The 27517-nt window shown below is 42.0% G+C and overlaps 1 protein-coding gene across 6 annotated transcripts in view; it reads right to left on the bottom strand.

Annotated features, from left to right (window-relative positions):
• SNCA (synuclein alpha) overlaps positions 1-27517 on the bottom strand; it is a 77484-nt gene that overhangs the window by 28836 nt on the left and 21131 nt on the right. For all 6 annotated transcript variants that reach the window (XM_078394561.1, XM_020796483.3, XM_078394562.1 and 3 more), the window contains exons 3-4: positions 27143-27184; positions 18829-18965 (exon numbers count right to left, since the gene is read on the bottom strand). In XM_078394561.1, the coding sequence (XP_078250687.1) occupies positions 18829-18965; positions 27143-27184 (179 nt within the window). The remainder of the gene's footprint in view (positions 1-18828; positions 18966-27142; positions 27185-27517) is intronic.

Consider the following 27517-nt stretch of genomic DNA (forward strand, 5'->3'; position numbering starts at 1 on the left):
ACCAGGATTTCTCCCCTGCTCTGCTTTATGTTTTTGCTTTGTTTTGTTTTTGCTTTTGTTTTCTCCGACACTCCACATCCCATTCAGCATTTGCCAATTCTGATGTTTAAACAGCATGAACTTGATTTTTAAAATCTAGCCTCAAACATCTTAGCCATTTGTTAAACATGCTGTCAATAATATCTTAATGAGCGTCTGCCTAGCAGATGTTCCACTCACATAATAAAAGATTATGTCATTTGTGCAAGTCCTGCCAATGTGCCAGCGCTGACCTCCACGAATAAAATCTTGTTGCAACTACAATCTTTGAGCAAGCTGTGCGGCCCAGCATTACTATGCTTAGAGGGACGTTCCACTCAGCAGCAACTCAGCAGCATCAAGACCAATATTAGCACCATGAAATCATCCTCACTGGGGCTGTATATCTAATAGAGTACATTTCATGCCACGAATCAGAGGGTAATTTTAATTGTGACCTTTTGGTTCTTTCAAAAGGCAGCCGTGCAACGTGAAACCAAGCACTGCCCCCGGCAGGTTGTGCTATGCACTGTTCTCTTCCTCAATCGTTAGCCTTTTTTGCATCAAGCCTTTCAGGGTCATCACTAAGAAGCATCAACGGGCAAGCCAGTTTTAACACTCTTGCCAATGAAACAAACGGCTTCGTTATTTATCAAAGCATGTACTGAAATGCTGCAGTCTTAACTGCCCAAGGCCAAGGGTTGACCCTGACAAAAGGCTGGCTGACCCTGCTCTGAATCCATCTCACCCCAGCCTAAGATACACTTGCCTGGGGCGCCGACTTTGTGGCTGTCTTGCAGGGCTGACAAAGATCTGGATCAGGAATAACTCAACGGATTGTAACACCACTCCCCCACTTTGCTGCTTTTTGAGGGGGAGAGATGCCCTTTTCCTGGCAGAAGGGCATTTCTGGTGGCCATATGCCTGATTCCAGCCCCCACAGATACGGTAGCATACCTTTGAGCTAGGATGACCCTGTAAATCCCTTATATAATAATAACCTTTGAGCTGCAATGCTGGGAGGGACCCTATGGATGATTGAGTCCAGCCCCTCTGAGTGAGGCACAGTGGGGAATTGAACACTCAACCTCCGGCTCCCCAACCAGAGACTTTAGCCATATTCTCCTCAATTCTGTCACACAAAGGGATCATGTTACCTTAGAAACTTGCACAAGTTGCCTTTTGAAAGACACATTTTCCTGAATCCTGCAAACCACATAAGAACTAAGTTCCAGGTATCCTAGCTTTACCCATCATTATTTAAAAAACTCTCTGCTGTTCTCTCACCACCTCGCCCTATCCCCTAGGTAGGCCTTTCAATGGGAAAGTAGTCTTTACATTTTACAACCCAGTAAGTACTACTCTGCTTAGACACTAGGTACGAGTAGTACATCCAGCTGCTTAGGATTCTCTGCAGCTTTGTTATTATCTCTGCCAGTGTGGTGCCTGCTTTTTTTACACAACTTGAATTGGTTCCCTCTGCTTTACCTGACAACATTTGAGAACAACTTGCAAATTGAAACATATAGGTACAATAAAATCTGTGTAATAACACTGAAACCGAGCACAGTAAACATATTGAAAACAAGAGCTCCTCGCAGTAAACACACGAATGAGACTGACTTTAAAAGGCTTTGGAGAATAAAAAGACAGTGTCAGACACTCTTTGTAAAGGGGATCCTGTAACTGGCCTGCCACCCCTCAAAAAGGGATTAATCTGGAAGCCTCCCGCCTCCTCTCCACAGGGAGGGGCATCTTTACCCCTCCATGCACGGATATTACTTCCCCAAACACGTCTTGAGAATCCACACCACCAGAATGGTGCAGATTTTGTGAATTGTGTGCCATGCAATAACTGTTGACACTCAACCCTTTTCCCTCCCATTACAGCCGGTAATGAAAGATCTTATATTTCCATTGCTGAAGTGTTTAGTGATAAGCCCTTCAACCCACAGAACTTTCATAGATCGATCCATTCATCTGACCATTTCAAAAGTCACTGGGCACCAACTTAATATCTGTTTGTTTCATAAGAGCAGAATGTCCTGAGTATGCAAGGGCAAAGAATACTGCAGCAGCATATTTATATTTATAATTTGTTTATATTTATAATGAATTCCCCCCCCCCCGGCAATGAGGTAATCCAGATGTGACAAAAATCCCCCCGCTTTACAGAGGGCATGTCTTCATTTCAGGGGTGGGAAAGTGGTGACTTTCCAAATGTTGCTGGACCTCAGTGCCCATCAACCCCAAACAGATGGTCAGTGGTCAAGGATGCTGGGGTTTGTAGTCCAACAAATACCCAGAGGGTTACAGGTAACCCATCCCTGCTCCGCTCATCAGAGGACAGTCCTTTGTTTTGAACAGCTGTACACTGAAGTCCAGCTTAAAACTGACAAACTATAAAAATGAAGAGTAAAAGTTATGAGGTTGCTCATCAACAGGTAGAACCTGCACCGTAAACTGAACAGGCTCACAAGTCACCTGATCACAGTCTTCCCCACTAGGTGTGATGTGCAGTATTTAACGTACCATTTTTTTCACAAATATAAATTAGCATATGCAATGTAGATATGAATTAGCATATGCAAAATATTGCATGTATCTGGACCCTCTTTTGTTCTCCTTTTTTTAAATGCTGTATAAAGGGCCAATGTTGCTGCTTCCTAGACAATTTTAGGGATACAGGAATACTGGGAGTAACAAGTGATAGTTTGGATTTTCCAAATTTATCTTCCATTTTCTTTAGAGAATAGAAATGGGTGGCCGTTATTTAATCAATGATGGATGGCCAAATTTGTCATCCCCTTCTTTTCTTTGAAGAAGAAAAGAGGGGAGGGTAGAGAGTGATAGCAAAGTAGGAACAGAATTAGTCTATTTTGCACTCATACAAGTGTTTGGTTAAGTGTGAACTATTTTGTTGTTCTTACGGACCAACAAGTCACTACTAACTTCGGGCAACCCTTTTAGGGTTTTTAAATTGTGCCAGATGTTCCAGAATGGTTTACCATTACTGCAAACATGCCATCACACAACTCCCTTCCATACAGCCCTTTAGCTCAAGAAGACAAGAACAAAGCAGTGAGTTTTACAAACTTGCTTATCCAGGCAGCTTACAAACTACAATTATATGCTGATGATAGTAACAGGTTTATGAGTTTAAAAATCAGCAAGAACCTTGGTTGAGTAATGGTTGTGAAGTCCAATTTTAATCAGAGAGAGAACATTTCAGCCCATGGGACTGGATATAGAGATAATATTTTACCTCTTATTTTTTTCTAGCTGAAAAAAATGAAAAGTTGGAGAAACACAGTGGAAGAAAAAAAAACACCTATGAGACATTTTAGGGGACGTGGTGGCGCTGCGGGCTAAATCGCAGAAGCCTGTGCTGCAGGGTCAGAAGACCAAGCAGTCGTAAGATCGAATCAACGTGACGGAGTGAGCGCCCGTCGCTTGTCCCAGGTCCCGCCAACCTAGCGGTTCGAAAGCATGCAAATGCAAGTAGATCAATAGGGACCACCTCGGTGGGAAGGTAACAGCGTTCCGTGTCTAAGTCGCACTGTCTGAAGATTGTCTTCGGACAAAAACGCTGGCTCTATGGCTTGGAAACGGGGATGAGCACCGCCCCCTAGAGTCGAACACGACTGGACAAAAATTGTCAAGGGGAACCTTTACCTTTATGAGACATTTTCTCTTTTGGGATGACTGTAGTTTGTTTTTTAAGACAAGTGTCCCATGTAATAATGTAGCCTATTCACACAAAGACGAAGGAGGAGATGATGATGAGGCTTGAGGCATCCAGCCCCAGCACCACAAGGCGCCTCAGCACATTCCATCCACAGTTTCCTGTTTTGAACTGGAAGGTCTCAAGAGGAACATGGATTCTGTTGCCAACGGCATGGGACCTGCTCCTCATTTTCAGGCGATCATGAATTTAATTCTGCTTCAGATCTCTTCCGCTGACACAGAAAACTCAAAGACTGAGAGGTTAGGGTCATGGATATTTGGAGGTGGAGATGACTTTCACACATGTCATCAGCCCTAAAGCCCTCTTAGCCCTCACATAGGCAAGATGGATACCTCCATAGGGCTATTTATTTATTTATTTATTTACAGTCGTCCCTCGCTTGACGATTGCCTCACTTAACGAGGAAATCGCTGTACGATTAGGTTTTTGTGATTGCTTTTGCGATCGCAAAACAATGGTTTAAATGGGTTTTTCATTTCATGATGATCGGTTCCCTGGTTCAGGAACTGATTTGCGCTTTACGACAATCAGCAAACAGCTGATCGTCTGGTTTCAAAATGGCCACCGGCTGAAGAAAAAGCCCCCCCGCTGTTTTCTAGGACAGATTCCTCGCTGTTTTCTAGGACGGATTCCTCGTCAAGCGAGGCACCGAAAATGGCCACCGTATGGAGGATCTTCACTGGACGAGCAGGTATTCAGCCCATTGGAACACACTGAACGGTTTTCAATGCATTTCAGTGGGTTTTTTATTTCGCTTGATGATGTTTTCACTCTACAGCCATTTCGCTGGAACAAATTAACATCGTCAAGCGAGACACCACTGTACTTACTTACTTACTTACTTACTTACTTACTTACTTACTTACTTACTTACTTACTTACTTACTTACTTACTTACTTACTTACTTACTTACTTACTTACTTACTTACTTACTTACTTCTATGTCACTTCTCTGCTACAATCAGAAACCAAAGCAGCTTACAGAACAGTTTAAAACAATGTATGTGCATGGACATGTGCACCATCAAGTCAATTCCAACTTACAGTGACCATTTTCAGGGTTTTCAAGGCAGAAAATACACAGAAGTGGTTTACTCTTCCCTATTTCTGGAGGTATCCTAGGACTGTGGCAGCTTGCCCAAGGCCACACAGGCTGTATTTTAGACATGGGAGGCACAGTGGGGAATTGAACCCCCAATCTCTTGCTCCGCAGCCAGATTCCTAAAACACTGAGCTAGAAGATTAAAATGCAATAAAACCACATACATTTAAATAGGATTAAATGTAATTATAGAATTAATATGCTATTAAATCTTAAACTCTTCGAAATTACTTATTTTAAAATAGTAATAATAATTTACGTTAAAACAGTGAAATTCAGCATATCAGAAAACAACTTATAATTGGAGGTTCTTAACTGTTGAAGGCCTGCCAGAATAAAAATGTTTTTTTACTTACCATTGGAAGGATAGAAGAGACAGGACAAAACCTGGTTTCTCTTGGCAAAGAGGTCCAGAGCCTGGCCATGGCCACTGAGAAGGTTCTCTCTCAGGTCCCCACCAGATGGGCCTTGAGAAGCGGTGGGATCATGAGAACAGTCATCCTTGCCACAGGATGGCATCTGGTCTAGATGCCTTTAAAAGGGGATTGGACAGATTTCTGGAGGAAAAGTCCACCACAGGTTACAAGCCATGATGGGGATGTACGATCTCCAGGCTTAGAAGGAAAGTACCTCCAAATGGCAGATGCATGGGAGGGGTATCAGAAGACAGGTATCTAGTTGTCTCGTGTGCTCCCAGAGGCATCTGGTGGTGACTATTGGAATGCGCTCTGGTATAGAGTGCAATATAAATAAATATTATTATTATTATACAGGAAACTGGACTAGATGGGTCCTTGGTCTGATCCAGCAGGGCTCTTCTTATATTCTTATGTCCAAGCAGATCTTAACATCCAGGGCAGGCTTTACTTACTTAAAACCATAGCATGAAGATTACTTATAGACAACAACCTTCAGCATTTGAGAACAGTAATACAGTACTTGTGTACACTGAAGAGCTCAATGTTTTCAGTGTTGTTACAGAACATTAACTTAAGCTGCTAATTCTTAATATTGTGATAGTATGATGCAGCTTTTATCAAAAGAACACACTTTCTTTTTTTTCATGCAGCATTTGTGAACTGTATTATGAGCTCCCCTCCACTACCACACTTCTCAGATGGCCATAAGTAAGATACATGTACTGAAATAGCAAAGCTAGCACTGATCTATACTCTCTTGTTTCCTCTTATTTTACATATACAGTGGTGCCTCACACAACGATGTTAATTGGTTCCAAAAAAATCAACGTTGTGTGAAACATCGTTCTGTGAAACACTATTTCACATAGGAATGCATTGAAAACCGGTTAATCCGTTCCAATTGGAATGGATTGCCATCGTTCAGTGAAAATCCCCATAGGAAACATCGTTGAGTGAAACAATGTTTCCTATATTGGAATGTATTGAAGCCGACTCAATACATTTCAATGCCTTTGCGAAGTCCTTTTTCGCTCCTGTAAAAGTGTCTTACAATGTTTGGACGCTGTTTTAAATTATTGCAATGGTTAGTCCACCTCCTGAAACCTATGCAAACTGATTTTGGTGTTGTTCTGACACTTCCTTAATTTATGATGATTTTTTGTTTTTTCTCCATAGGAAACCATTGGATGGTCTGTCTAATGGTTTCCAATGGAAAAAACAAAAAAATCATAAATTAAGGAAGTGTCAGAACAACACCAAAATCAGTTTGCATAGGTTTCAGGAGGTGGACTAACCATTGCAATCATTTAAAACAGTGTCCAAACATTGTAAGACACTTTTACAGGAGCGAAAAGGGAGATCGTTGTGTGAAAATCCCCCATAGGAAACATCGCTGTGTGAGGCAGCAAATTTAACAGAAAAAGGCATCGTTGTGTGAATTCATCGTTGTGTGAGGCACTCGTTGTGCGAGGCACCACTGTATTTCCAGTTTTGCTTGTAAACTAAGGTATATATACCTTTGAGGCTGCAAGCCTGGATATGCATGTCAAGGTTAATCCTATCAGGGAAAAATGTCAGCTGTGATGGACTTCCACAGACTCACAGTAGGGTAGAGCGTTATAATAAATATTATAAATCATATAGTACTGTGAGGACTTTGACCTTGGCATGCATATCCGGAAATAAACAGAGTGAATTCTACTTCTGAATAGAAATATTAATCTTTGCATATTTAGTCTTCACAAGTTAAAATGAAAAATATCAAGTTTTCTTTTTACTGGCCAGAGTTGTGGTTATTCTTTTTTTCTTTTCCTTTTTTCCTTTTTCAAATTTTGAGACCTTTTTTTTGCAAGTAATTAATTAAAGTGTTTTTTTTTTGTTGTTGTTTTGTATTCTCAAAGGCTTTCACGGCCCGGATCCAGTGGTTGTTGTAGGTTTTTCAGGCTGTCTGGCTGTGTTCTGGAAAAAACTACAACAAGCAAAGTGTTCTGGCCAGAACACAGCCAATCAGCCCCAAAAGATCTACAACAACCAAAGTGTTTTTTATTGCACAAAATCCTGGTGTTTTGTGCCAGACTAGTCTTTCTTGCAAGATACAATAGTTTTTGCTAATGCTATTGCTGCTGGAAAAACTCAAACACTTGTACAGGGTCAAAACATTTAACAACTGTTGACTTTTTTTTTTTTTTTTTTTTGCTAGAGTGTCTTGGTATATAATTCATCGACAATGAGACAAATCTGTGAATATTTGTTACATCTTAGTTCTGCAAGAATGTGCATAAAATTTTCTACATAACCTGATCTGAAAGAAAGCTTAGAAAAGTATTTTGTAAAATGAGCTGATACTAAGACAAATCTGACAATTAGCTATATTGTCCCTGATACATTTCTAAATACTGTTTGTACAGTCTTTAGTAGAATTTAGTATATGATCCTGTTTGGATTTTCCCTGATTCAAACCCCCTACATTTAGCTTCAATTTTCAGCAGAGAAATTTGGCCAGTCTGATTTTTGCTCCATCAGCTTCAAAGGTCATCCCCTCCATCTAACACCCACCTTCTATTCATTTCATATTCCTGATTAATAGACTCATGCATCAGTTAATTCCATCACCACAAGAAACACATTTTATGGCTTTTGAACAGAGATGGGCACTTAGCATGGTTTGGCAGACTGGGTCCACAGGTGTTGCCTGGGTGACCTGGATTCTGTGTCCCGCCTCCTCCCATGGGTGCCCACTCAGAGGAGGAGGCGGGGTAGGAAATCCCTCAGCACTGCTTCTGATTGGGTGCCCATGGGAGGAGGCGGGGCATGGGGTGCTTATGCAACACCTGAGGGTCCAATCTGCCAAACTGCTAAACCACGGTCCCTCCCCAATTCTGAAGCTGAGCTAAAAGGGCTTCCAAAATGGCACCACAGAGTATCACGATATGAAAATTAACAAGCTGACTTAGATTTGACTTGTTCCAGGAATCCCATTCTTCTGAGTCTACTTCATAGGCTTTGGCACGTATCGAATGGCACGTCCGTGATCAATACATTCCCATCGTTTACCAAAAAGGACCCCCACAGAGAGAGAGAGAGAGAGAGAGAGAGAGAGAGAGAGAGAGAGAGAGAGAGAGAGACAAGAAAGTGAGAGGCATTTTAAAAATATGTCTCAAATGCAAATCAGCCTTCTTTTTGTGAAATGTGTTTGAAGTCTGAGAAGAAGAAACAGAGAGATGTCAGCTGAGATACAGTAACACAGCAACTGCTAATAGGCTGTACATGGAAAGTTGGAAGGCAGCCATGGCCACTACGTTACACCAGCTATTCTTCTGAGCAGAGAAAGAGGAAATAAAATGCCATTCAAAGAGACTCCATGATTATGAGACTGTTCCTCTAATTTACCAATGATTTCCTGCTTCTTTCTTTCTTTAACTTATATCATGCCCTCTTCCCAAAGCCAGAGCTCACGGTAGCTCACAAAAAGATCAATCAGAAAGAGACAGACAGATACCTTATAATCTTAAATCACTTAAACAAATTACATTATTAAAACGTACTTAAAAACATTTTTTTAAAAAAATACACTGAAAAGGAGCTACCTACCTATTAACAATCCCTTCCTTTGCTTTTGCCTAAACCTGAGTTGAATCAAAAGGGTTTTTCCTGTTGGTGGAAGGCAGTAGAGATGGGGAAGTCCAGTGTTCCTTGGAAAGGAATCCCACAGCTGGAGAGTAGCCACTGAGAAGATCCTCCCTCACTCCCCCACCACATGTGTCTGCGGAGGTGCTGGGACTAATGGCTTCCTTTAATCAAAGGCCATGCAAGATCATATGGAAGGATACGGTCCTGTTTAGTCTTGACCCTAGTGGTACTGAACTTTATAGGTCGTAACAAGCAGAAAATAGCACAATTACCTAAAAATATGCAGCTATTTAGAACAGATAGATTATACGGGGCATGTGTTGTTCTTTCCTCTTTTAATGGTAGAAATTAGAATGCAGACTGGATGTGACATTGCCTGAATCCTAGCTTTGTTGAGTTCATGTAATGCCAGATGAGAATAATCTCTAATAATGGTTGATTTTTCCAACTCTCAGAGGTTACAAAAAATTTCTAAGATGTCAGTAATTTGCCATTTCCCTGACACATGTGATTTCCCTTCCCACTTTCTTTCCTTTCTTTTTTTAATCACTTCTTTTTTTTTTCTCATTCAATTTATATCCAGGCAGCCATTCACAATATGCAAGAGAGCATATGGGTTTTTGTTGAAAGCAAGGCTGAAATCCTGCACATGGTTACTTGGGAGTCAGTCCCATTACACCTATTTCTGAGTAAACAGGTTGCAATTCTCCCTTTTTTTGAAGAAGGTAAGAAACAGGAAGAGCCTAAGACTGAGTTAACAGCCCTTCAAAATGGAAGACACACCTTCAGATAAAGCCCTGTTCTTTTGATAGGCCTTCAAGCAGAGGATTGTCCTCTGACTGCTCTTAAAAAGTACACCTGGCCATCCAATCATGAGTTCATCATGAGTTTTCACTTGATTTCATAAAAGGTCACATGTCTGCAAGGGGGAAAAAACCCAGCTACACATTGATCTTCACAGAGAACTCCAGCAATTTGAAAAGCAATTCTCATAGTTTGTGTAGGAGGTGGAGAGAAGAAGTGTTAAATATGCATGCAAACCTGTGAATGCTCTTCACACAACTTGCCCTAAAAATATATTCTAATTTACTGAATAAAATGCTATACAGATCTTGGGGAGAGGGGGGCATGTTGAGGCCAGACCTCAATTTGTATACAGCCTAGATTTGAAGACATCCCTGGCCTGAAATTCAGGAAAAGCCCACAGTCTTTTTTATGTTTCAATCTCCTTCAGTTATGGCTGACTGCACTGAAAATGAGCAAATGTTAAGCAGGAGAAAGACCCATCTTAAGCACTGAATGCCTTCTCTTTGTCCTCCCAACCTCAGGGGCTTTGGGGAGGGGGATACAAGAACAGCATTACGAGTTGGGCACACAGGGTCCCTTCAGTTCATGTGCTGCCTGGTGGCAGGTCAATGAGGGGCATGTGCCTAGACTACCTTTTCTCATAAGCCTATGTATGTATTCCAATCAGGTACCTAGGTGAGCAGGATGTTGACTGTTGACTTGGTTATCCTTAAAACAACCAAGGCATAATCTGTCTCCTACCTCATTATCCCTCAATCCTGAGTGCTCACTGGAGGGACAGATCCTGAAGCTGAGGCTCCAATACTTTGGCCATCTCATGAGAAGAGAAGAATCCCTGGAAAAGACCCTGATGTTGGGAAAGTGTGAAGGCAAGAGGAGAAGAGGACGACAGAGGATGAGATGGTTGGACAGTGTCACTGAAGCTACCAACATGAATTTGACACAACTCCGGGAGGCAGTGGAAGACAGGAGGGCCTGGCGTGCTCTGGTCCATGGAGTCATGAAGAGTCAGACACGACTTAACAACTAAACAACAACACTTCACTATCCTAGAAGATCTATTGGCTTGTCCTGATGACACTCATGAAACCACTATGCCTCCTCATCCCACCCACGAGATGGAAAGTAGTATAAAAAAGCCCCCAAAAGCTGCCTTTTAAAAAATAAATAAACCAAAGGGTTGTAAACAGGTCTTTGAATTATTAAATATTTGGGGAAATTTCAAGGACATTATAAATTCACAATAAATGACTCTGTCAATGTTTGTTTTCACCAACCTTGAAATAGAGCATAAGGATGAGGAATGTTTTCTTTAGAAGCAAGGTGGAACAAAAGCAGTTTACTTCCAACCTGGGCTTTTTGTCTGTGAAAGATCAGTTCTGCTCAGCATTTCCTGTCCTTTATAACCCAGTAAACTTTGCTCTGCCAAGCCTTTCCTTAGTGGACTCAATTATTCAGCTGCTTGTGCTCCCCTTTGCTTGCCAAAGTACTGGGGAAGCACTAGCATCGTACTAACATTTAAATATTAAAATCCCCAGGATCTTACAGCAATCAACCCTGCAAGCAGCAGTGCTCATGGACTAAACTGACTCGCGGAGATGAGTTATGCAACAAAAGCGTAGGCGCAGCTTAGCATGGAACGGGAACTTGTGTGTGTCAGGGAAGCTAAGAGCCATACCACCAGGAGGCTTAACTCCATTAGGAAGCTAGACTGTTGGCAGGGTTATCCTATGGGACACCAGACTATGCATGCATTCAGGAATTAACACTCATTAACAGAACAGAACTTATGTTTCCAATGGTGAAGGGCACAGAGAAATTCTTAAAAGGTGCTACTGGGCAGCAAGGGGAGAGAAAGGCGACTCTGATGGAGGATCTTTCATTAGCAGCAGCAGTGATACTCAAGCTAACTTTTGCTAGTATTCTTCAGAAGAAGGCAAGCATAAAACAGTTTTGAATGTTTTATATCACAAAAACCCTATATTGAGACACTATAAAACAAAACAAGAGGTAGTATTAGAAGATGAGATTCTCACTGATACTGAATGAGGTACTGCAGGAGAGCAAAAGATGGGTATGAAAAAGTGATATTGCTAATGAAGCAGCTACAGTAAAGCTGCAAGGACATCTAGTTGCTTATGTGCACAAAAGTAAAAGGAAAGTCTGGTGGTCCATTGCATGCATCAAGATAAATGCAAAATTGTAAAACAAAAGATGAAACAACAGGCAAAATCCTGTTAGTGCATACATACTCTATGTCATGTAAACTGGAAACAGCACTGAAAATATTTAATTTAAACTAAGAGAAAGCTTCCTATCTCTACCACCACCAATTAGCAATGGTGGCAGAGACAGGTGCATTTTATCCCGTATCTGTTGAACCCATGTGTTGAACATATCATATGGAAATATATATTAGTTTGGTGTGAAAGAACAGTGAAAATTGGTAGAAGAAGCATCAGTAATTTAAAATATGGAGATGATATTGGCAAAAAGCTGCAATAATAGCACCTTTTGTATGTCTGTGTGATGTGCTGTCAATTCAGAAGTGATTTATAGCAACCTTAATAGGGCCTTTTAAGGTAAGTGAGATATTTATGGAGTGGTTTTATCAGTTTCAACACACACACACCCAAATTTCCATGGCCAAGTTGAGATTTGAACCTAGGTCTCCTTATTCTAGTCTAGTCTATTCTTGCCCTGTCCAGTACACCACATTGGAAATCTCACACCTTTTAGGGGTCATAAATCCACAGGGTCACTTTTAGTTGGAAGCAACTTGATGGCACATAATATCCACCACCGTTGCTCAGTTCTGTATCAAGCTACAGAAAACACGTCAACATTTCAAGTGTTCCTGGACTAATGCATCATGTGTACGGATGTAAAAATCAGTATCTCAATATAGTTCAGCATACAGGATAAGATGTTTACAAGATGTCCCATGCCAGGGCCACCCCCAAACATTCTACCACCTGAGACAAAGAACAAAATGGCGCCCTTTTCCATTCCATGCACAAAACCCAATGGAACTGGCAGCTGGATATTTGTGATACTAGAATTCCATGGTCCATGGCATTTGAAGGCAGCAGGCTAGCTTAGAGTGTGCACAACAGAATGCTTAACACCCAGATCTCACATTCAATATCTTGCTGCAACCTTTCAAGTTAAACTAAGCATTGAGAAGAATATGTCTTCCTTACAGTAAAATAGTTTCCCTGCTTACAGTGGGATTCCCTCAGGGATGCATGATTCAGGAGTCATGTTTTGCAAATGTACCCCATGTTTATCTGGCAACAACCAACCACAAAACACCACACTAAATGCAGGAGGTACCAGGGAGGGGGATCATGTATAGATATTTTTCACCACTCTAAGGAGCAGCTGTTCTAAATATTTGGAAGACAGATCATCTAGTTTGATCCTCAGCTGCTACTACTTGAGTTCACTGGCCATTTCTGCACACAGATGTGTGCATTTATTCTTTAAAAATATTGAAGAAATGTTGAAGAATATTTTCCTTTTATCAGGTGGGACATTAAAACTAAGGGGGCAGGAACAGGGCTGGGGTGAGTCTAATCTTCTGTCCTTTTTTGTCCTGTTGTTCTTTCAAGGGTGATGCAAGAGTGATGTGGCAGACAAAGTAATAGGGTCTCACCAGGTAACACTATGTTTTAGTTTTCACTCTGAGTAGCTCACTGGAGACTAGAAAGATAGAAACTTCAGTTTCTCCATGCGAAACAATATAAGCAAGCTCATTTACATCCCTCCATTTTGAGCCTTTGTTTGTGACTTCCTTCTAAAACAGATACCTGCCCTCTATTAGAAACTGATGTGATCTCTCTTTAAATTATGCCTCAGCCACTCTGGATGATAAAAGGGTGTCCAGTGGGATCTCATAAACTACCAGAGAATTTTATGACACATGAGTACAAATGCTGTTAGAAATAGACACATTTATTTTGCATTATTTGGCTGCCATAATAAATCCTTTCTACTGTGGGTTGAACAAGTATTTAATGGAAGATTAATATAATCCTCAAACAGGTTGTATTTTAAATGGAAATGAATCAATAGTAGGGGGAAATCAGTGGCAATTACAATTGATTTTGAATGTGTGATAAGCTATGGACTAATCCAGTGTATTCTCAGGAAGCTGGTGAATGTGGACCAGCATTGTCAACAACAGGGACATGAAAGGAGTTGCAGTCTACATCTCTAATTTGTAACTTTGACTGTGCTGGGCTGCAGCTGATAGAAGTCTCTATGTTGTAATAGTTCCTGCAGTGGCACTATCAGCAGCAGTATCCCCTTGCTCTTTTCTTCCAGGAATACATCAGAATTAAATACAGGACACATTGATTTTTAGGATGGGAATACTGTCACTCTTGGGATCTTCTGCCTGACAACATCTGCTCCCTCCAGTATGGACAACAAAAGACTGCTGGCATTGTACTCCAAAAGATCTAGAGTGGTGGCAACGACCAGATAGGCGGGATATAAATGAATGAATGAATGAATGAATGAATGAATGAATGAATGAATGAATGAATGAATGAATGAATGAATGAATGAATAAATAAATAAATAAATAAATAAATAAATAAATAAATAAATAAATAAATGTCCCTCTCTCCTGTAGTGAAGCCAGAGTTCACAAGACCAAAGCCCCAGGACCTTCTGAAGAACAGAGACCATGACATCACTTCCCAGCCTGCTCAGGCTTCCCTCTCCCCTCTGAGGTTAACTGTAATCCCAAAGTAGCTGGAAGGGAAACAATGTCCACCAGAACAGAATATTAATGCAAGCTATCTCTATTGTAAAAAAAAAATGAATGTGGTTTTCCTTTCAATGAATAAGATCCATTTGTCCTACAAAAGATACACTCCTGGTGAAAATAACTCTGCACTATTAGAGAGCAGGCCGGGTAGGTGGGGCTCATCAGCCATGGAAGGCAGCCCATCTAGGAGAAGGAAAAACTCCAGTTTCAAACCTCCCCTGCCTTGTGGCTATATCCACTCATGGAAAAGGCTTCAGGAGTTAACCTAGAGGCAAAATCCGGAGCTGGAGTCCCGGAGGCAGTTTGTGTCATTCTGTCAACTCCTACGATGTTCCTGAAACCAGTTGTATTGGCTCTTGCCTTTCCATTGGATCATTTCAGCAACGTGGAGAGGGGGGATTTGCTGCTTGGGTAACAGCCTATCCTCCATACTACTTTACCCAGGCTTCCTGCTCTCGAGAGGACACTTCTCAATATAGAGCATGTTACCATAGTCTCTCGAGACAGAAGGATGCCTATGGTGAAAATAAACACTGCTAGAATTCATTTGTTGACATGGTGCAACCCATGGGATTTCATAGGGATGAACCTTGTAGTGTCATGAGATGTCACAAATATGGAGCAGTCAAGAGCTGGAATGGAAGCACACATAAACATGCCTTTGTGCTAAGCCAGTGAGCCTTGGTACCAGCTGGGGATGGCTAGAGATGGGTGTCTAAACGTCAAAGCCACATCGTACACATATAGCAAAACTCCTTCTCATCTAATGCCACTTGCCATGAAATTTGTCTCCTCCAGAGATGCACAGGCATTTCCTGAAACTGTGGAGAGCACCCTGAGACCTGGGAATCCAAGCACTGATATGATGAGAGGGAGGAAAATGGATTACATCAGAGCGTTCACAAATTCGGCAGGAAGCTTTAGAAAAGATACACAAGTGGCTAGGGAAGCTGTATTTCCCATTCCTGCTGTAACTACTAGCAATAAAATAAAATAATCCCCGTGCATGCTGTCATATATGATTTCTCCCAAGTTCTTATTTATGTATTAAGGTGCTTACTGGAAAGGAACAGAGGACAATAAAATTGAAATACATGGTACTGATCTTCTTTTCTTCTATGGACATGAGCAATCTGACAAAGTGGAGAGGAGTTTTTAAAGCTTAGATAAGCACATTACAAAAGCAGGTTCAAAATTACACTTTTATAATCCAGTGATAAGATCAGTTCCCTCCCCAACTAGAACAATGGATGCTATTGTTAATGCAAGCAGATGGAACCTTAAGGTTTTCAACTGAGAAAGTCAAGAATAGTAAGCAGTGGAAACAGAATTTAAGTCAGTGGGCAAATATGGTAAAGGGCTTCCTTACAGTTACCCTGCACAGCCCAAAACATGAGAAACTGGAATCAGACTTTACACCAAGATGAACATGGCTTCACAAAGAATAAATAAAACAGCCTTTTTGAACCAGATAGATAAGGAACTCCACATTATATTACAAAAAGATGACACCTTCTTTCTTACCAGTTTTCTACTAAATTCCCCAGTGATTCATCACTTTTTACTAGTAAATGCTTGAACATGGTATTATACACAGAAGCTACGCAAAATTTATAGTAACTCATAGTTTCTGTTACCCATCCATCACTAAGTGCTTTGAAACAGCAGAAGAGTGCAGGAAAAACACATGAATACAGAAGTACTGTGCGATTGAGTTCTTTTGAAATAAGGCAACACTGTGTCATAAAATACAGTTTCCTATGGGTTTTGTCAGATGGGCAATCCATGTCTTTTCCTGTCTTTTTTTGGGGGGGGGGGTAAGCGAACTACACTCAGATCAGTGGTAGAGTCTATAGTTTACATGTAGGATGGGAAATGAAGATTATTATTACTAGGGGTGTGCTCTTTCATGGTTTTGGACTGCAGTTCCAAGAATTCTCTAAGAATTCTGGGAATTGAAGCCACATATCCAAATTTGCACACATGTAGGTTTCGTCCCACCATTGCCAGGGAAGGGCTTTCAACGTCTATTGGCACTGTTGACTTCTCCAGCCTTTCTCTTCTGTGTGTGTGTGTGTAGAAATATACAGGTGTGCAGATTTGGTTTTGTGGACTGCAGTTCCCATAATTCTTGGAACTGCAGGTCAATAACATGAAACAAAGCAAAGTGTGCTGATTTTATACAGCTATATAGTGCTTTAGGGGACGTGGTGGCACTGCGGGTTAAACCCCAGAAGCCTCTGTGCTGCAGGGTCAGAAGACCGGCAGTCGTAAGATCGAATCCACGCGACGGAGTGAGCTTGTCCCAGCTCCTGCCAACCTAGCAGTTCAAAAGCATGTAAATGTGAGTAGATAAATAGGTACCACCTTGGTGGGAAGGTAATGGCATTCTGTGTCTAGTTGCGCTGGCCACGTGACCATAGAAACTGTCTTCGGACAAATGCTGGCTCTATGGCTTGGAAACGGGGATGAGCACCATCTCCTAGAGTCAGACACGACTGGACTAAATGTCAAGGGGAACCTTTACCTTACGGGGCAGTTTACAATTTAATTATGCAGGCTACACCCTGCCCCTTCCCCACGAGCTACCTTAGCCCATTGGGATCAGTCTCAGGTTGTAACCAGAGACTTGATAGCAGTACTTTAACCACTGCACCACAAGGCTCATGAAAAAGTACATACGTAGTTATTACAGACAAGTGCTTTTACCAAACTCTGAGAGGTTTCTTGGTACAACCATTGGCATTTCCAGGAAAAAAATAACCAGGTTACAAGTGATGTGAAATAGCTCTGACCTTTAAAAAAAAACTGATACAGTCCACTTGCACCAATGACTAAATCTTGTTCTAATGGATTGCACATATTGTTGTCATGGGAATAAAACTGGGAGAAAAGAACAGAGAGGAATCCTATGTACTTTCTGAACCTCCTGGGAGAAACAGTGATCTTAAAAGAATGCAACAAATTAAGACGCAAATGGAGAAAGGTTGTCATAGGACTGTGCATCACACTATTCCAACCATCAGTGGTGTGTGGTCTGGTGGGAGAGGGCATAAAAAGCTGATGTGAAATGAAAAGGGCAATGCATAATACAAGGCCAACTCATCAGGCATTGTTTTCCCCAGGATTAGAGAATGGGAAGGCCTCCAGGTGTTACTGGACTGATACTTCCACAATCTCTTGCCCTTGGTTTTGCAGTTGATGGGAGATGCAGCCCAATAACATCTGGAGGGCTACACATCCTCCAATCTTGATCTAGACCAGTGGTACCCAAACTTAGGTACCCAGATGTTCTTGGATAGAGTTGGGCATAAACCACCAGTTCACTGATTCCATCCTTTGGACAAACAGGTGTTCGGGGATTCCTAGCCCTGCTCTCTCTGGTGGGTGCCCGCTAAGAGGCAACACTTGGAGGAGGTGGGGCAGGGAAGCCACGGTGTTGCCTCTTAGAGGGAGCCTATTGAAGGAGGCAGGGCTGAGTACGATCAAACACTTGTTTGGCCAAAGGACAAACTGGCACAAACTGCTGATTTCTGCCCATCTCTATTCTTGGATTAAAACTCCCAGAGGTTTTCACCACCAGATTTCTGAGAAATGCAGTCCAGGAACACAAGATTAGGAATCATGGGTCTAGACTTTGTGAAGAAGAGAGAGAATGTGAAAAAAAAAAAAACAGATGCAGCAAAGTTAAGCGTGGAAAGCTTTCTATAAAGGAAAGAAACATGCAGAAAGAGAGAAAAAAATTCAGTGTCAAACCTATTCCATTATAGGTGGAAACCAAATAGAAATAAAAAGGGAAAAAAGGGAAAAAAGCATTGACTTTCATAGACCGGAAGTGGACTTGTCCACAAAAGCTCATATTAAAAAATATAAGTTAGCCTTTAAGGTGCCACCAGCTTTTTGTCTTTTTCCCCCCCACTTTATATTTCTACTTGGTTTTCACCTATAATGGTTGCACAGACAAACACGGCTACCCTCCTGCCAGCATTTAATTTAATTTAATTTAATTCTCTCTTTTTCTTATCTATCTATCATTTATTATTTTTAGTATGTTTTGTCAATAGTCGATGCTCATGGATTTATATTATTTTAATTGTATATATACTGTTGTTAGCCGCTCAGAGTGGTATAAATATACCAGATGGGCAGGATATAAATAAATAAATAAATAAATAAATAAATAAATAAATAAATAAATAAATAAATAAATAAATAAATAAATAAATAAATAAATAAATAAATAAATAAATAAATAAATAAATAAATAAATAAATAAATAAATGCCCCTTCTAGAACTAAACTTATTCCACTGGCTGAACAAACCTGTTTGTCCTTCTTGACAAAACCAGTGGCTGCAGCTATATTTCCCGCGCCTTCCACCGTCTTCTGCGCTACAGCGGTCACTCCGGTCACCACCGCTCCCCCCACATTCGACACTTGCTCTTTGGTTTTCTCAGCCACTGTGAAGAAAACAAAAAGGTAAAAGACAAGTGAGTGCAGAAGGTTAGGATTTCTCAAGTTTATGTAGGGAGCTAAAAGGGGGTGCATCTCACAGCTTTTATATTATCTCAAACCGGATTGCGCCTCCAGGCTGAAAGAGCTTTTCCACCCTTAGGCAGGACTGCAGGCCTAATCATCTACCATGTCACAATGCCCAGAGGGGTTGAGCCACAAAGAGAGGAGAGGAACAGCTGCTACCTTCTCTTGCTTGCAGACGTTCCTGCCTGGCATCAGCAATGTGCCATGCAGAACGAGAGGATGAGCCAAGAGAGAAGGGGGGGGGGGAGAGATCTCTTCCAGCATCCTCCCTGCTTCCAAATGATCACTCTGTTTTCCTTCTCTCTGCAGGAAGGGCTGGGCAGACCCATTCCATTCTCTCTCGACAAACGGCTTCCCTGTCTTCTCCCTTTGGGATGCTTTCCCAGCTTGTGTTTCTTGCTTCTTTGAACAATGCAATGCAACAAGCACGTCTTCTCCATTCAGGAAGAGGGAACGAGCCAGCAGTGGCCACCCTATATGGTTTATTCCATTTATATCCATCTTTTCCACTTTTTTTTAAAAAAGGCACTCCAAACAGCTAAAACACGTGAAAACAAATTAGGAACAGATTTTTTTTTTTTTTAAAGGTGAAAATCACATTATGTAACAAAATCATTAAAAACATAATAATCAAATTAGTTAAAAAAAAAACTGTTCCTTCCTCGGGAGAAAGGCAGACTAAATAAGACTAATAAAATAAATGAAATAATCACACATCAGAAAAACCAACCAAACATTTTTTTAAATGGCAGTTTGAAAAAACAAGGGAACTGCAGGCTTTGAGGGGAGATTTATATATTATATATATACCCTCAAAGCTAGCAATTCCCTTGTATTTGCAAACTGCCATATATATATATCCAAAATAAAGTAGATATATATAGGTATTCAGGATAAAAACTGGACAATCATCTGTGAGATCTACTTTGATTTGGATTTAGATTCCTGCACTTAGCAAAGGGTTGGACTCCATGATTCTGTGAGACTAATGGTCCCATAGAGGAGCAGGCCGAAACCCTCCAGGGCTCTAAAGGCTCAACTATTACCTTGAATTGAGTCCAGGATGCAACTGGAAAACAGTGCATGTCTGTAGTATTGGAGGTCACATGCACGCCTTACAAAAGGGGGGAGCCAGCAGGGCCATTTGGGCTGGATCTCACCTCATTTAGGGGCTTCACCTCAGCCCTCCTTTTGCCTGTGTTTCTCAACTTCAACTGAATTTGGAGCTTTTATCATATATTATAACTCGATTAACGTCCAAATAATGAGAAATCTCCCAGTGTGATAATGAGAAACCTCCCAGTGGCTTTATTTAAGCTCTCGGAAGGCCTGGTCATACGATCTCGATACTGTGCACCAGTAAAACATTCTAGCACCCAAACATTGCATTTTAAGATCGCTGTCACTCTTCAAGGGTAGCCCCTCTTAGAATGCACTGCCATAGTCAAGAAGCAATGTCATGGAGGCATGAATGGTTGTTCCAAAATCAGGTCAATTCAAGAAACCCATCGCTTAGAAGGGACGTGGTGGCACTGCGGGCTAAACCGCAGAAGCCTGTGCTGCAGGGTCAGAAGACCAAGCAGTCGTAAGATCGAATCCACGCGACGGAGTGAGCTCCCGTTGCTTGTCCCAGCTCCCGCCAACCTACAGTAGCGGTTCGAAAGCATGCAAATGCAAGTAGATAAATAGGGACCACCTCGATGGGAAGGTAACAGCGTTCCGTGTCTAAGTCGCACTGGCCATGTGACAACGGAAGATTGTCTTCGGACAAACGCTGGCTCTATGGCTTGGAAACAGAGATGAGCACCGCCCCCTAGAGTTGAACACGACTGGACAAAAATTGTCAAGGGGAACCTTTACCTTTATTGCTTAGATCTGTGCAAAAGCATTCCTTGATACCATCACCACTTGAGTGACCAAGGACAGCACAGAGTTCAAGGAGCACCCCATGTTATGAACTTGGTCTTCATGCGGAGCTCAAACTCTTCTCAGTTCAATTGACCAAGAATGATAGATGTGAGATCGGTTAAAACTCTTAGTTTGAAGACAGGTTTCTTTAGTAAAGGTCTTACTACTACTTCCTTTGAACAGGAGGAAACACTCCAGGAGGCATTAATGATCTCTCTTAAATACGGCATCAGTTCCATCATGGTGCATTGAATCAGCCTGGAAAAGCAAGGTCTAAGCAAATAAGTCATAAGTGTCACTGCTCCAGAGACCCTCTATGTTGCTGAGATAAAGGAAGCTCAAATAACAAGATATGTGGTTGCCAAAAGGTGCATCAGCCTGATTTGCCTTCATATCAGAGTCCATGTCAAGGTGAATCCAGAGATGACTATTTGCTAAACATGCAGGAAACTGCTGACAGAGACTTCAGCTCTTGTCCTCCAGCATTTCGGTGAAGAAGGCCTTCAACAGTACAGAAGGAGGAGCTACCACCATTGTCTCCCTGACTCACCACCTCTCACTGGGTGATATGGTAGATTGGGCTGATTGAGACCACTCCCTGCCTCCATGCCACATAAAGGATGGCAGGAAGTGAACAAATAAGAGAATGAGAGAGCTGCTCCTTCTTTGATCAATCCTCCCTGATCAAGAGGGTCATTTAATTTAACTTGCTTGTGAAATCTATTGAGTTTGAACCATGTGGCATATGAGAGTGCCTCTGTTGGTGTAAATTGTGCCTGTGGGGTTTGCCACTCCCACCACTCACTGCAATTTAGCAAAGCATAAGGAGGACACGTGGGAAAGCCTGAAGTGTAGGGTGGAAGGCAAGAGGTGGATGAGATGTGTAGCCTAAGTGAGGAGCAAAGAGCCGTCTTTGCAATGGGGCAAAACATGGATTCGAGGCCCAGATCCTCATGGATCCATATGATTTTTTTTACATGGGATCTGCCCCCAAACCACTGTCAAATCATAGATTCCATTTTGTACCCACAGATTGGACAGTGGTTTCAGGGTGATTCTGCATAAAAATTATGTAGATCCATAAGGATCCATGCCTTGGATCAATGTTTTTGTACCACTGCAAAGCCATGCACCAAAGCAGTGGTCCCCAACCTTGGGCCTCCAGATGTTCTTGAACTTCAACTCCCAGACATCCTGGCCAGCAGAGCTGGTGGTGAAGGCTTCTGGGAGTTGTAGTCCAAGAACATCTGGAGGCCCAAGGTTGGGGACCACTACACTAAAGGACCACGATCTCTGTGGGTGTAGTGTGTGGTCACAAATGACACCTTATGACTTGATAGTGGTTTGGGGCCCTCTTTGTTCTTTGGAGCCGAAAAGGGCCAGGATATTTTCCTTCTCCTTCCAGTCCCTAGCAGCCCTCTCTCTCTCTCTCTCTCTCTCTCTCTCTCTCTCTCTCTCTCTGTGCTCTCATCCTTCATACAGCTTCTCTGTGCTTCCCAGGGAAGGGCTGGAACAGGGACAGGGGCCCTTGACAAAGCCTCAATTGCAAGCATTTTAAAAGCTTGCATAGCCCCTCAACTGATATACAACACATCTTAAATAAGGATTAAAAGTTTTCCCAAGAGGACACACACATCAATCTAAATACCATGTGACTTCTACATGACTTTAATCCAAATTCAAAAAAACAATCCAGTTATTGATTCGTTTTCATAGTGTAAACAGACTCTATGCTGGAGGAGGAGATATAGTGGCAAAACAGCAGTTTAAATCTAAGATCCTTATGATATCTACACACATAGCTTTCCTGATTTCAGTGGGGGGAAAAAACTGTTGAGAAACAGGAAAATAAGGATGCCTTCCTGTCCACGAAGAGTACTTTAGACAGACAATAGATGATACAGGATTCTAAGTCACCTCATATAACCCTCATCCTTTTAACAAAACCCTGGGTTACAAGAAACAAATTGGGGGGGGGGGGTTCTCCTCTCAGCTTTTCTTAGATGGTGAAAGATTCAGCGCTCTGAACAGACCCACAGCAGGCATCCAGCCCACACAAGATGAGCTACAAGTTTGCTAAATGTCTTCCAGTAGAAGAAGACTGGGGAGTTCTGTGTGTGCAGGAGGAATGCATTTGTTATCTTGTATCATCGTTATGCATCGTTTAACAACCACCTAATCTTGTAAATATGCATATTCATACTTAATAGAAAGCAACCTGTTTGGTTACATAAAAAGCTGAGGATGCCAATTCCTGGCTGGTCTCTCCTAGGCTTCTGGTCTTCTTGCTATTAAGATAGGAAACTTCATTTTTCTCCTTCGTGTAGGGAGAAATTATTTCTTTACCAGACTTGACAACATCTGCTATAGAGAAAAGATTCACTGAACGTGCATAGTGTAAAAGATATGCCACACTGAAAGTGGCTTGTAATGTTTCAGACTGGAGGTGCCTCTAAGAGCGGATGATGTTCTGAAGGATTTTGCAGCCACTGGTCCATGGGCCAGGCTAAAGTCAGCTGGGGCACAAAGCTAATCAGTAGGTCTAGGTACAAAGTAAAGGTAAAGGTAAAGGTTCCCCTTGACAATTTTTTGTCCAGTCATGTCCGACTCTAGGGGGCGGAGCTCATCCCGTTTTTCAAGCCGTAGAGCCAGCGCTTGTCCGAAGACAGTTTCCATTGTCACGTGGCCAGCATGACTACGGAGTGCCGTTTTCCTTCCCACTAGGTGGTACCTATTTATCTACTCGCATTTACATGCTTTCAAACTGCTAGGTTGGCGAGGAGCTGGGACAAGCGACGGGAGCTCACTCCATTGCATGGATTTGATCTTACGACTGCTGGTATTCTGACCCTGCAGCACAGGCTTCTGCGGTTTAACCCGCAGCGCAACCACATCCCCTATGTACAAATTAGGCCTCACCAATTAAACAAAAAAGTTTCCCAAAGATTTGCTTCCTGTATAAATAAAACAAATAGAACTGCAGAGCTGGAAGGGTCATCAAGTCAAACGGCTGTCAAGGAGGCATGAGAGGGAACAGAACTCCCAACCTCTATCTAAACCACTGAGCTATCCAGCAGTTCAAGAGTTGAGTTCTGTTCTTTCCCCTGTATAGTAGACTCTCTATTTGCATGTGTTCTGTGTATTTTCACAGTGAGAATGTAAATCCTACCTCGTCTCATTTTCACCAGTGAGCACAAGGAGCTGCAAAAACATATTCCCTGCCTGTGAGATGGGGAGATATTTTCTGCCAATCTCAATTCCGTAATGGCAAAAACAATATTTGCACTAATTAAGTAATGCGGCTCCATTACAATGGCTGCTGCATCGACTTCTAAGCACCAGGAACACTAGATGGTTTGTTTCTGTCCTTTTGAACAACCAGCAGGTTCTTCAAGAATTGCTGGATGTGTTCTTTTCTTCACAAAGAGAAAAGTCACTCGTTTTGCAGATACATCTTTTCCAAATGGCGGAAATATTGATGGGGGGGGGAAGCATTCTCTCGTTGGAGATGAAAAATGACATATGGCTGAACAAACTCTTAACAGGCTGTCTTGATGCGTGGAGTAATTTAGCAAGATTTCTTTAAAGCTTTAGTTCATAATGAAAACACATTTTTCTCTGTAAAATGTTGAGTTTAGACTCAGACTTCCACAAGATCTTGCCAACACCTATCCCATCCAGTCTACTGAGGGACAGCAAAGTCCATTTCTCCCCCCTGACATATTCCCCCTTGACTCCAGCCCATCACGAAAGGCATGGTTTTGAGGAAGGGGGGTTCTGTAGGAACATATCACCTCAGGGCTTTTGAAGCACTTTGAAGGGGCAGTTCCTGAAAGCTGGGAATGTGAGAAGTGAGGGAACCCAGGTCTAGTGAGTACTATATCTTTAAGGTATACAGAACACTGCTCGGCTCATTGGAAAACAGTCATGTGGATGAGGCAGCTGCTTCACCCAGAACTATTCTTTCAGGCACTTGGGTTGTTTCATGGCCATAGTCCCTGACAGAGATATTCTCAACTTTTTTTTCCCTTTTTGGCCATGGCCATAAACACAATATAAAAAAACATAGCCACATCAGGATTGTATCAGTCACATAGTGTAGGCATCCTTCAGTCTCAAGAGACTATGGTAACGTGCTCTGTATGGAGGACTTGGAACAGCGTCTAGTGTGGCTGAGAAGGTCAATTCAAGAGTGACAGTCCCTTCCACACTGAAGACAAATACAATCTGTCCCCTGTCCAGCTCCCTGATTTTGCTCCTTTCGGAACTGCTTCTTTGCCTTGGCCTGCTGTACAAGTGTCTTTTCAAATTGGGAGAGGCGATGCTGCATGGCCTGCCTCCAGGCTGAATACTCAGACGTCAAGGTTTCCCATTTGTTGAGGTCTGTTGAAGTCGCATAACGAACAAAGCAAAGTGTGTTGTTTATATACCATCCCATAATGCTTAAAGCACTCTCTGGATAGGTTACAGTTTAATTATACAGACTATCTATTGCATCTCTAACAAGCTGGGCACTCAACTTACTGACCTCAGAAGGAAGGCTGGAAGGCTGAGTGAACCCTGAGTTGACTTCCTGGGATTGAACCTGTGTTGTGAGCACAGCTTTGGCTGCAGTACCGCAGTTTCACCCCGTGCCACAAGGCTCCTTATAAAGTGGCATGTGGGGAGGGGAGCTCTAGTCTGTGGCCCCCTTCAATGCGCCAGGGGGCCCCAAGGAGCCATGTGCCCCCCCTTGAGGGTGGCTGATTTAAAGTATCAGTTTTAAGCAGCCTCTTTAGCTGCCTGCACTTTGAGATCCTTTGATGGGGACTCAGAAAGTAAATGCCCGAGATCAACGTTAATATAGCTGTTGTTACTGACATCCTCTCAATTAACGAAATAAAAAAGCACCAGTTTCAGGTGTTCCACAAGCAGGTTTCGGCCTGCTCAGCCACTCTGAGAGCCATTTTGAGGACCCCTGGCGTGAGTCGGACACGACTAAACGACTAAACAACAACAAAACCACAGTTAGCCCAGGACCACCCTATTCAGACATTATTTCCTAAGCTTTACACAACATATCTTAGCAATAAATGGCCATGCCTGAGCAGACAGAGGCCCTCTCCTCCTGACCAGACACACAAAAGGGTGCTTGAAAAACTAGCTCAGAAAGACCTTGAGCTTTTCTGTGCAGCAAACCTAGCGTTGTCACTGAAGAAGTGGCTTTTATTATACTGCTGAGAGTGGATTTGTGCAAGGTTTTAAAGGAATTTAATCTGCACTTGCGGGAAAATGTAGAAGAAAAGGGAGTTGTACCATTGCTTCTTGCAATCTTAATGAAATTATGCACTTGTGACCATGACACAAAAACTGAACTCCATATACCTCTTAAATAATAAAACACAGCTACTGTTTTGAGCTTCTTACAGGAGCTTTGATTCTTAATAGGAGCCACTGATTTCTATAGGAGGGAGTGCCCCAGTCTTGGCCTCCATGCTTTAAAACCCAGCCGTTGTATCCATGCTTTGAAAGGATAGGAGTCACTGGAAAGCAACTTATAGAACTCCTTACAAAATATTTTGCAGTCATATGTAAAAGACCTGAATCTATAAATAATGCTAATCCAGCAATGGAAAAAAAGTAGAGCCTAGAAAAATTATCTTTTTTAGACAGAAGCTTTCAGGGTCACCCAGCCAGTATTGCCAGGGGCCACATGCCGGTCAGGGTGTTCAGAAGCAACAGTTTTTAAAAGTAACATTTTTCAAGCAATAGGAAAAAGTCATCCATCTAAGGATAAGGTGCATCCTGATCCATACTGCTGTGCTTACCCAAGGCACAACAGAATAGCTAAATGTGAACAGGCCCCATCACCTCTGGCCCAAAACTATCTGTCCCAATTATGTTGCTAGCTGAGGATCTGCCATGGGCAATGACATGTGAAGTCCATGTGTGTGTTTTAATTTAGTACAACTAGAATCGTAAAGTAGATTAAAATCCTTAAAAGTTTTATCTACAGGCACGTCTAAAATCCTTAAAAGTTTTATCTACAGGCACGTCTGTTCCCCAGTGAGACTAACTACGTGCTTTCCATCACACTTGATTTCAATACCCACCCACTCACAAACATGAATCAGTGCCTACTCAGAGATAAAGGCTCCTTGAAAGAACTGACAGGAGATTTCTCATGGATTTAGAAAGAGAAACGCATTACCTGTTGTGACCCCATGAACAACTCCGTCCCTGGTCTTTGAACCTGTTTTTTTCAAAAAGGAGAGGAGGAAAAAAATCAGTCATCAGTGGCGCTGAATGGAACAGGTCTTAATAAGCAGAGATATAAAATTACAGCATCAAAATGGTTCAGACACATCTCCTTCCCTATGCGGTAATAGGTTCCAGGCCAACCTTTTCATAAGATAAGGGCTTTTTCTTGTGGGGGGAGGGGGATTTGACACTCATACGCATCAGCACATGACACAGACACTTGCATCAGTTTCTGCTGATAATAGACACATCACACAGTTAGCTTCTCACCTGTATTATGGACACACCTGCATACAGACACAAATTAACATGTAGAAAAGATAAT

The sequence above is a fragment of the Pogona vitticeps genome, chromosome 5 (assembly GCF_051106095.1).
Source record: "Pogona vitticeps strain Pit_001003342236 chromosome 5, PviZW2.1, whole genome shotgun sequence".
Taxonomy (NCBI): domain Eukaryota; kingdom Metazoa; phylum Chordata; class Lepidosauria; order Squamata; family Agamidae; genus Pogona; species Pogona vitticeps.